Source organism: Squalius cephalus (assembly GCF_949319135.1).
Source record: "Squalius cephalus genome assembly, chromosome: 1".
NCBI classification, from domain to species: Eukaryota; Metazoa; Chordata; class Actinopteri; order Cypriniformes; family Leuciscidae; genus Squalius; species Squalius cephalus.
In genome coordinates this window covers 32,893,398-32,905,208 of record NC_137122.1, presented here as the reverse complement: position 1 = coordinate 32,905,208, position 11,811 = coordinate 32,893,398, and the positions used below count along the sequence as shown (strand labels likewise).

At 38.4% G+C, this 11,811-nt stretch overlaps 2 protein-coding genes across 2 annotated transcripts; both read right to left on the bottom strand.

The window, feature by feature from the left end:
* Positions 1 to 259: 259 nt before the first annotated feature.
* On the bottom strand, positions 260 to 1,689 carry LOC307170770 (neuropeptide FF receptor 2; the record flags this gene model as incomplete). Its single annotated transcript, XM_079892050.1, has 1 exon — positions 260 to 1,689. The coding sequence occupies exon 1, from the start codon at positions 1,547 to 1,549 to the stop codon at positions 260 to 262; it is 1,290 nt and encodes a 429-aa protein (XP_079748176.1). The 5' UTR covers positions 1,550 to 1,689.
* A 2,573-nt stretch (positions 1,690 to 4,262) lies between these two features.
* grifin (galectin-related inter-fiber protein) lies at positions 4,263 to 8,735 on the bottom strand. The gene is made up of 4 exons (XM_079865834.1): positions 8,680 to 8,735; positions 7,175 to 7,254; positions 5,114 to 5,276; positions 4,263 to 5,019 (listed from the first exon to the last, which is right to left on the bottom strand). The coding sequence occupies exons 1-4, from the start codon at positions 8,689 to 8,691 to the stop codon at positions 4,855 to 4,857; spliced, it is 420 nt and encodes a 139-aa protein (XP_079721960.1). The 5' UTR covers positions 8,692 to 8,735; the 3' UTR covers positions 4,263 to 4,854.
* Positions 8,736 to 11,811: the final 3,076 nt, after the last annotated feature.

The following is an 11,811-nucleotide window of genomic DNA, read 5'->3' as shown; positions in this document are numbered from 1 at the left end:
CACGAACTATGCTACACGTTACATTAGAATCACATGCTTTTTGACAGTACTGCAAGACAAATGAACAATACTTAAAGAGATAGTCCACCCACAAATGAAAGTTCTGTCGTTATTTACTCACCCTCATGTTGTTACAAAACCTGTATGACTTTATGAACCTGTATGATCTTTCCTCTGTGCAACACAAAATAAGATGTTTTTGGGTGAACAATCCCTTTAAGTGCTCTGTGTCCTTTCAGGTAAATTAGTAAAGCCCTTACTACAAGTTCGATAATTCGAGATTGCTTGTAGACATTATCTTCTCTGAGAGGCTTTGGGGAGAAACCATCTGGCTGTTGTTGGAACACCAATCAGAAAGAGTCTCTACTGACACCTGGCTCACGGCACCTGGTCGCCGGCCAGTTTTCTGCATTTTGAGAGAGAGCAAACTGGACAGTTTAGAAGAGCTGGAGGATCTAAAGACAGAAAGCATCCTCTGATGATACTTGGACCTGACTGCTCTGGCAGAACGGTACAAATCACCCAAGAAACAATAACAGATGGGATTGAGGCTGGAGTTAGTAAGGCCCAACCACTGTGCGAAAGGCCGAGTCTGCAGAACCCAGTGAGGAGGATGAACCTCGTGGTCAATGAGGATGTCTGCCACGTAAAGCGGGAGCCAGGAGCCGGCGAACAGGAGGACCAAAGTGACCACCACCTTGGCGATCTTCTTGCGCATCTTCAGACGCGAGGCGTGTATGGCCAGGCTGTGCGGATCGAAGTCTGCGAAATGTTGAGAAGCCCTCCAGAGCTTCCGGCCCGTCAGGAAGCTGATGATGAGGTTAAAGGTCACAGGGATGCAGTAGAGAGCTACGAAAAGGAGCACGTTGTAGACCTGCTTGAGTCTAGCCTGCGGCCACAGCTCTCGGCAGATTGGCACGGCGATGTCGATCAAGTGGATCTTGTCCAGCTTGATCATGAAGAGCAAAGGCGCACAAATGGCAGAGGACAAGACCCACACGCACACAATGGTGATGTAGATCTTCTTCTGGGTGAAGTACGAGAGGGAATTCAGTGGGCTGTGAACGCTGTAGTATCTGTTGACGCTGATGACGGTCAGGCTGAGGACGCTGGCCGACACGGACACGGCCTGGATGAAGGGAACGGCCCGGCACAGGAGGTCTCCGTACACCCATGCGGTGTAAATGGTGTGGCCGAGGGTGATGGGCATGCAGATGCAAACCACCATCAGATCACACACTGCCAAGTTCACGAGTAAATTCCGGGTGGCACTGATGCTCTGCAGCCTCTTACTCTTCTGGCAGGTAAGCATTCGAATGGCCATTAGATTTCCAATGAATCCCACCACGAATGATAGTGAATACATCACCGTGAGAGCGATAGTGGTGGGCTCTTTGATCGTCAGCAGAAGCAGTCTCTCCAGCTCTCCACTCTGGTGGAGGTAAACATCGCTCATGAAGTCCTCGGCACCGTGGAAAGAGACATTCAACGACAGCAAGGTGTTTAAGAGCATATGCTCCTTTTTCAGCAAACCTGCAGTGAAATTCATATTCCTTTTGTTTCCCTTCAGGAGATATGCAATGTTTTGATATGCGGTGGTTGGAATCCAAAGGCTGCTTCAGGCATGCCAGAGTCGAGTAATAAAGCTTAAGGCATCTTCATCTTCAGCCAAAACGAGTAAGGTAATGAAATCCATCATTTAGCCAACCGCCCTCTACGGAAACATGGCACACATTAGGAGGGAAATTAAATTACAAGAAAACAAGAAATCCAAGCAATTGCATTGACTTAACTGTAAGCCTTAAAATCGACTGCCTGATCAATGATAGTTATACAAATAACTCTCTCTTTTAATATTATATTTTCATTTAATTTTCTTTTCAATCTTCTCTTTTGTCATATAAGATTGCATTGTGAATTATTCAAACCACAATAAGTCGCTGTTACAATAAATCAGCTGCTTAAGCAGAATAAATAGTGTATGATATTGTGTGATATTGCTTAAGGACACAATTTAGCAAAATTAATCTCATTTCAGACAGTTTTGAGCTATGTATTTGCAATAAAAAATCTAATAAAAACCCTAGAGAAAACAAGCATTGTGTAATTGTGCTTCGAAAAAAAACCTCAACACAGGGTAATATTAATAATAAGTCTGTCTTTTAATATTGCATGCTGATTTTTTTCCTTCAAAATCATTCAAAATTAAACTGTGAATTACGCAAACTCTCGGAAATGAAGGATCTGGACCAACAATAAATCTATCTTTACTAGCTGCTTATACATAATAAATCCAGCTGTTTTTAAGTACTACCTATTAGCGATTTCCCACTGACATATTTTACGCATGTGTCACTTTCTCCTTATTTACTTCTGTCATGCATTAGTGTAATTATTTAATCTACAATGTAAACCGCATCAAGAGAAATCCAAGTACATACCGATGTGTGTGCAGCAGGTGCAGTCAGAGGACGGACTGTGTCAGTGTGTTCAGAGTGTTTCACTATCATCTCCAGCTGAAGGAAAGAAACGAGTGTCTGCGGATGTGGCTCACACACACACACACACACACACACACACACACACACACACACACACACACACACACACACACGACTCTCTGCTGACGGAGGCGATGCATGCCATTGATGTAATGGAAGCAGTTTTCTCATTTACCTCGCGCGCGCGCACACACAGGCTGCGTTATTAAAGATCCACTCACCAATGTTTTGCTAATTTAAAAGTATACACATAACGAAACGAACAACACTTTTGAGAAATACAATTAAATAGTGTGCACCCGAATGAGAGATTTTGTAGACACTACAAAATATTTTTTTTAAAGAAAAGGGGGCCACATTATGGGTGCCGCCATGAGATCACATGGCCATCTGTGTAATTCAAGTGAATAATAATAATAATCATCATCATGTTTACCTATGGCTCAAAAATGCTAGCGCACTCAATTCAATGGAATTGTCAATAGAGCTGGAGTCAATAGCGTATAGTCCAGAGTGCATATTGATCAGCACTTGTGTGATCCACCATGGTTCAAACTTATTGAGCATGAGTGGAAAAAAAAAATGTCCATAAAACAACCCACAACATTTCTTAAAGGGTTATGTAACCAAAAAAAAAAAAAAAAAAAAAAATCTGTCAGTAATTACTCACCCTCATGTTGTTCCAACCCGGTTAGACTTTCTTTCATCTTCGGAACACAAATGAAGTGTTTAAGTGTCATAAGTTAAGTGTTTAAGTGTCATCTTCGGAACAAAAATTAAGATATTTTTGATTAAATCTGAGAGCTGGCTCACTTCTCCATAGGCTTCTATGTTATTGAAACTTGCCGGCCCAGAAAGTTAGTAAAGACAATGTAAAGAAATAGTCAAAGTGACTACAGTGGCTCAGCATAAATTTATCAAGCGACGAGAATACTTTTTGTGTGCAAAAACAAAACAAAAATAACGACTTTATTCAACTACCAGTATTAATTTTCTTCTGTGTGGACCTCTGAGTGAGTTCACGTGTAACAGCGCAGCGCTTCTGGGTTGTACGTCAGAACGTAGGATTATTTTTTAAAGTTCTTTTTTTTTTTCGGCACAGCTTAAAATGTTAGCTAAAATCTATTGAAGATATATAGATATTTTCTGCCATTAAACAGTCTATTATGAGCTTATAATGGCTTTTCAGATTATAAAATAGGCTCTTTATACAAGCTATATTTAGTCTGCCTGTGGTGGCTGTCAGGCAGACCGCCACTCTCAGCATCTGTATCTGCCAAAAAATGGGAACACATTGCATTATCACTGATTAAAAAAAGTTTTTGACCACCATTCAGAAGTTTGGGGTTAGTATGATTTGGCTTTTTATAGAAACTTATATAATGTTATATACCTTTTATAATGTTGCTTTAAATGCTTTTGGACTTTCTATTCATAAAGGAATCTAAAAAGAAAATGTGCTACAGTTTCCCCCAAAATATTCAACTGTTCATAACAAGAAATGTTTCTTGAGCAGCAAATCATCATATTAGAATGATTTCTGAAGGTTCATGTGACACTGAAGACTGAAGAATGCAATGAATTAATACGTATTCACATAGAAATTATTCTAAATCTAATAATATTTCAGAATATCACTGTTTTTTACAGTATTTTTGATCAATTTTAATTACCAATCCTAGATTTGTAACTGAAGCATAAAAATACATATATATATTTTGTCATATGAAGTTCTGTTAGAGAGAGAGAGAAAAAAATCTTAAAGTTATATTTTGATTTATTTGTCATTTGTACAGTTTCTACATACAGTATATGAATTAATATTCATAAGATTTTTCTTTTGGAAAACTGGTTGAAGAGTTTTATGTCAGTTTGGCTAACTGTAATGTATGTACTATCATTTTATATTTCTATTCTACAGTAAATGCTTCCGTGAAAATACAATATAGACAACAAGACTATTGATGTTTGTGTTGTTATTCAATGAGATGTGAGAATATCTTTAGTATTGATTTCTTAGGACATTTTCTCATAAGTCGGCCCAGATGGATCTCCAGATTTTTTATTTTTTTGGACACTGATGAAACCAGGAAGTCACCCAGAACACTCTGACCAGACGAGTCTTTCATAAATCTTTTTTAAGCCTCTCATTTATTCACAGATTCATATGAATATGTAGTTCAGCTAAGGTATGTCAATACCATTAATCACACCTTTACAGGCAAATGAACCCAAGAGAATGAAAGAGAGCATGAAAGGTGTGTAAACAGAAATGCAAAAAAACAATAACCAACTGTAAACAAAGAAACGGCTCATTCCAAATGAATCGCCTGCTTGACCTTACTGCCCACCCTCAGAAATAGTGTTTTTTGGTGATCTCTAAAGAGGAGATATTGACGTCGTTCACCACTTGTACTTTTGTGATGGTCTTCAGCTCATCCACACGGTGTTTATACTGCATCACCTTGGTTTCGTCAATGAAAACATGGAAGTTATCATTGTCAGAGTAAATTTCAATCTGTTGAGAGACAGGGAGTTGATGATGATTAAATAACTCACTCAAACTCTTAATTATCACTCAAAATAAAAATGTTCTCATGATGCTTGATCACCTGGAAAGGCTCCTCTACTCCGAAGGGAAAGTTGCTGCACCTCTCCTCCTTCCCCCAGTGGTTGGCCATGTAGGAATTGCAGATGATATCTGACTCAGTGAAGCGGGGGTTGAAATGGAAGGCTATTCTGTCATCGTGTTCACAAAGGAAATTGATCTCAAACCTTGAGGACAGAGAAAGAAAGACCCATACGCTATAATGAACCAATCATTTTGGCCAATACTGAACCTGAGACAGCTTCTTGTGCTAAGATGAGGCACTTGTGTTTGAGTGATTTTAACGCGAAATGGTGGAAGAAAATCACGTTTGACCCAGATTATATTTTAGCTTGTGTTGTCTCTATAAAAGGAATAATAATTGAAGCGCATCTGGATTGATAAATCTGTTCTGTTCAGCATTCTCAAGAAAATTGCACATAAATGAATTGCCACATGCATACGTGTCTCCTATGATTGTATTGACATTTTTATTATGTTGGCTTTCTGGGCTGCGTTTCCCGATAACATTGTCTCTTAGCGCGCTACGAAGACTCTTAAGGTATAACTTAACTAAAGGTATAGGGGGAGACCGGGGACAGTTGCAAACACTTTTTGCATTTCTCTCAGTTACTCAGAGACTATTTGGACTAGACCAACCAAATTTGTATATATTAAACTTGCATCTGTCTGCTAATTACCCATACCATTTAAAGATGATTATATATGACATATCGTTCACAGTATTTATTTGAATGGAAGAGGCCAGATGTTGCAACCGAGGAATTTTTTTAATATTTGATAGTATCTCCGTTGCCCTATTTGGGTATAAAAAAAGCCAAAGTCATCAATATTTCTATATTTAATATAAAAAAATAATAATTTAATATGCAATATATACTGCACGTATGATATGTTTAAGTGTCCTAAAGTTGAGGCATACACATTTCTTGTATTTTTACGCTGCTGAACTGTCTCGTCTTCAACCTCAGGTGTGGGAAACTGTTTGAGGTCCAGTGTCCTGCAGGGTTTAGCTCCATCCCTAATTCAGCATATAATGCAATTTATGATACAGCTAATTACCATTTTTTGTAACGGTAAACGATTGGCTGCTGATCCTGGGGATTAAACAACTATCCGTGTGGGTGTCTATTTGGGCTTTATAGCCTATAAAGTCATTCTGAAGACTTTGGTTAGATTTTTCTAAAATATTATATATTTTGCATATTAATCTTTTTTTGTATCAAATAAATTGTAGAAATATTGATGACTTTGGCTTTTTTATACCCTAATATGGCAACAGAGATACTCATAAAATCCAAATTATATCAAATATTTAAAAAATTCCTTTGGATATGTTTAACTTAAGTCTGGATGATATAAAAAGTGACATGAAATGATTTTTTAATTTTTTTTGCTGATCATTTGCCTGTTTAAGGGTTAAAGCTGTTAAAACTACACTTTTTCTAGGCTTTTTCAAGCCAACATCAAAGTTGGTCAACAGACTTTTAAATCTAGTTATTATGTACTAGGAATAGTTTACATTGCAGTTATTCTTTATAAACAAAATGATGAATAAGTAATTAATCAATAGAGTTATTTGAAAGCTTCTAACAACGAGCAATACATTTGTTACTGTATTTGTTAATATTTGTTAATGTTAGTTAATAAAAATAAAGCTGTTCATTATTTGCTCATGTTAGTTCACAGTGCATTAACTAATGTTAACAAGATTTTAATAAATTATTAGTAAATGTTGAAATTAACATTACCAAAGATTAATATATGCTGTATAAGTGCAGTTCATTATTAGTTCATGCTAAATAATGTAGGTAAATAATGAAACTTATTGTAAAGTGTTACCAAAAAGAATATTGCAACTGATATTTTCAATCTCACAGAAGTTTTGAATGGGCCTATGGACTCTCTCTTCTGTATCTCATTGTCAATTCTTAAGATCGATAAAAGAAGCAAATATTATGGTTTGCCATTAGCACAACACTTAAGTTTTTTTTTTAAGAACAAGTTTTCTTTAGACAACTCCTTTTCTATTTGGCAATGAGCTTTACAGAGGCTGATGACTTACTTGGTGGCCTCTGCTGGAGTCTCTCCTTTCAGGATAACACTCCATCCTGGACATAGTCCATTAGGACAGGACGCCTCAAACTGATTAAAAACATACAAAATAACAAGCATAATCAATTTCACTAAATAGTACAGAGTGGGGGTCAATCCATTTAGGGTTTTTCAAGGTTTTTCTATTGACAAGGCTGTTGGTAAATTTAGGAATTACTAAGTGGAAGGAGATGCTGATAATGCCTGAATGACCAAATATCAGCAGATTTATAAGCCTATCATGGTCTAGTCTAGGGGCTACAATTGTGCAATTACGACAGGCGTCCATTCAGGAATCGCTGTTTTACTGCACGGCTATTGCCATTTAAGAAAGAAATGAAGACGTAAAAGCAATATTCTGTGGCCTGAAGCTATATGTGACATTAATAATCTACCAAGCAGTTGTGTTTCACACAGATAACTGATCGAGTAACTGATCCCACGTTAATTTTTTTTTGGCAGTGGTAGGCAAAATAGTAATTGCCCAGTACGGTCAGCAAAATCCCAATTCACAAATTGCTAAATGTATGAAGCCATAGCATAAACAAAAAACAAAGCAGTTTAGATGACACATGAACAGGGGAATATGAAGATACTGGGCTAGCTGGTAGAAATCAGGTAGACGGAGAATAAACTCATTGATGACTGGAAAAACATGAGAGGAGAGAGATGAGACGCCGCCTGCATCCGCAGTATCAGTTCAGCTCCATTGGCCAGCACCTGTTTTATCTGAGACTTAGATGTGCTTCTGTGCCACATGCTCTGTTATCTGGATTATGAACCACATTCATAAGAGCTTGGTGCCACAGGGTGTTTGGGTAACCGAAGGGAAATTGCAAAAAATCGGCACATCAACGCTGAGCATCAGGCTCCAATAACTGGTTGCAAAGATATGCGCGAGATGTCATGCAGCATATATGAGTGTTCAAGCAGCAACCAGTATCTGTGAACTTTTTGCGTTAAAAGTGCAGATTTGGAGCTGCACCAAAAGCCATTGATTTTTAAAAGCCTCCCAATGACTTTAAAAAGGAAAATGAGCTGATTTCTGGTGTTTTACAGGTGGTGATGGATTGTTCTTTAGATCGAAACTGAGCCTATTTTAATGTCCCCATTACTTTGAGTGCAGCCACATGGAAAATAATTAAAGCATCATTAGTTTAGCTTGCAGAGAAAGAGAGCAAGAGTGAGAGAGCGGGCAATGCGCTATGCAGAAGAGTTAAGAGTCACCTTCTCATCTCACTGGAGAAGAAAGTGCATTTTAAATCAAATATTTATCATCTAAACCTGCTCCTGGTTTAAGTGATTAAAATTGAAAATGCCAGACCACAAACTGCTGTAATCACATCAGCACCTTTCTGTTTCAATGCTTAAGTGCATTTTAGCATCAGTAAATCTTGAAAATCTTGGCATTACTCAACACATTAAGCAAACTTGAGCGGACTCTGTTCGCATGTTAGCGGAGGGGGTTTTGCTCACCTGTAATGTCATCTCGTCGGCAGTGCCAGTGTTTTGATCAGCTTCCAGCTGGATGTGTTTTGACGGTGAGGGGTCATTTAAAGAGAGTGGGACACCACGTGAGGGTGAGCTTAGCAGGATAAAGGCTGCTTTGTGTGTGGCAGGTTCATGCATAGAAGTGTAGAAATATAATGCAATACAATAGATCTGCCTTTGGCCACATGGGAGGCTCGGGATAGACAGCCAGAAATAAATAACATTAGGTCAAAATCACCGGCTGAGAATTTCAGGTACTTCACCAGTTGCATAAACACGATTGCAGATATAATGGATATCGTATATGGAAATAATGATGTGGTTAATGATCCATCGCTCATTATGAAACACAAAACATCACTTTTGAAATGAATCACGGGATTTGTTTTTCAGCCAATGGAGTGTATACATTATCCGGGGGAAGATAATGTGATTTTGATGACCGTATTTCAGCCGTCCGGGACTCCCGTAGGAGCTGGCGCAGAGGAATTGTTGACATCAGCAATGAGCGAGAGGTGCCATGTGACTTTTTTCAAGTGTTTTTTTTTTTTTTTTTGTAACGATAAATGATTGGCTGCTGATCCTGGGGATTAAACAACTATCCATGTGGGTGTCTGTTTGGCTTTATAGCCTATCAAATCTGCCAGCCCTCAGGAATTTCCTGTCTGCCTTTAGTCACAATGGCTCACTAAAGCTCATCGGGGCCGAGTGTATGTCCCTGCTTACAGCTGCAAAATACTCTGAATTTCAATACCGCCTAGGCCAGAACGATACTAGGATTCATAAATAAAATTTCACGGTTTTGTGTACAGTCTTTGCAAGTGAAATACTCTGGCAGATCTTCTAAGTGGACTCTCATTACTATGGCCTTTGGAGACTGGAGAATGTCCAAAAGTACCTAATCTACTCTCAGCCAGATCATATATAACTTGTATAGTTCAGTGTGTGTGTGTGTGTGTGTTTACATACATGGCCCCTGGCTCCTCTGCAGTTCTCATCAGTTGGCCAGGCACCCCCTATGCCTCTGAGATAGAAGAGAAGGACACAGCAGCATATTCTGATCACAGTACTGTCATCTCCATGCACGCCAGGGGCTCCGTCCTGCTAGATTACATCTCATATGAGGCTGTGAGGTGCCTCTCGGGTAACTCGAGCCCAGACACACAGTGACAACAAATGGCTTAACTGGGTGCGGGTCTAAACAGAATGCTAATATGAACTATCAACTACATTGAACTATCACAAAGCATTGTGACAAATTGTGTCGCTTCTAATGCCGGTGCTGTAGTGACATATTAAACACTCTCTGGTGAAGTCAGCTTTACGCTTGTAGGAATTTAGAAATTAAGTGTGTGTCTTGTGAAAAAAGTTATTAATATTTACTTAGACAGCCAGACAGACAGACAGATACATTCACACTTAGATACAATAGTGTAGTAATTAAACAGTTGAATGCGTTACATAAAGTGCATATCTGAATACACACATGCATGAATGCACTGGGTCAAAGAGTGTGAAATGAACTGTCCAGTGAGGTTATATTGTGGAGGATGGGGGAAGGTTGTACTGTCTGATGCAGTGAGAACAAATGATCCACCATTATCTCTTTTTAGAATAGCGTTGTTTATAATACTCATGGTTTAATTAGGTAATTATCTATGTATGAGTCTGTTGTTTGTGTTGCCTGCCCTCTTTCTCATTACAGAAAATCACTTGTGGAGACACATCAGAATGGACTGAAATTTCAATATCCATTTATTACCATACATACATTTTTATTGAGAATCTAAGCCACCGGGGGAATTCTGTGGAGAAGATGAACGTCTGAGTCACATATGCTAACATTACACATATGCTGTTGATCTCCGCTGGCAACCTTCATACGTTCAGATGTTGTTTGGCATCATTATGTGGTGTGTGTGTGTGTGTGATCACAATATTACATGATATTTCATCAGTGCAAGGCTGTGCACAGATAAGCCTTTACTGACCTTTATGTTTAGCATCTTTATAACTGATCACAAACTTGATAACATATCTGTCTGGGGTCTCAGTGAATCTGGATATAAAACAGGAATAAATGCAATAAACTTTTCCGTGGCAAGACTGTCTTACTGGTGCTTACTTCACTGTAGACTATGTACATTACTGTTTTCATTTTCAGGGGGCAAATTCAATTGAATTAAATTGAAAATACTTTTAAATTGTTCTCAAACACAAGCAACATTATGATGTTTCTTACAGTCATATTTTAAAAGAGCATATCTTCTCTAAATCCGTAATACCTTCAATAATACATCTGGTTTAAGTAACAGAATTTGCTAAAATAATTAATAGGTTAATTTTGTGAATGTTGCATGCAGCCCTGCCCTGCAAGAATAAATATACAGTCAATTCTGTCAGAATATTAGAGTTATGGAGGTATACACTTGGCCAGGAGAGGGCGACAAAGATTAACTTACATTCATAACGAATACAGGAAAGACCAATTGTGTGAAATGAAAAACCCTGTTGCTATTGGTAATGAAACCAAAATAGACACCACGAAGTGCATTCAATAGAGTGTCTGCCCCTTTTATCATTATCAACTTCACCGCCATTTTCTTTCTTCGTTGGCCATAAGATGCACATACCCATAACCTAATGTCATTGTTTGTATGGGCAGTCAAATATATGTGTTTTCCACTTTAATAGGCTTTCACTCACACAAGATGGAGCTTAATATGGAATAACTCACCAAATGTCAAGGCCTGGGAGAAAAGTCCTGTGAACTGCGTCAGTACTACCGATACTCCCACTGTACTAAAAGCAAACGACCCTGGTCTCCGCTGAAGCGATATTACGTTCCATAAATAAAAGTGAAATCTAAAAGGGCCCCAAACAAATTCTGCTTCCACTTACAGTATAAACAAGCAGGCTATACATTATACCAGTATATGTCACAGATCAGTTTTACCCCTTCATAAAACACCCCATAAAATGATTCTCAAGGCCTGATTCCTTCAAACCCCAGTTCGTTGTTTACATCTCAGTCCTGTCTCAGGGTTTAAAGCTCTCATTCCCAAGAGAGTCTAGACAAAAAAAGACAAACATGCATCAAGCATGTCTCCATTTTTA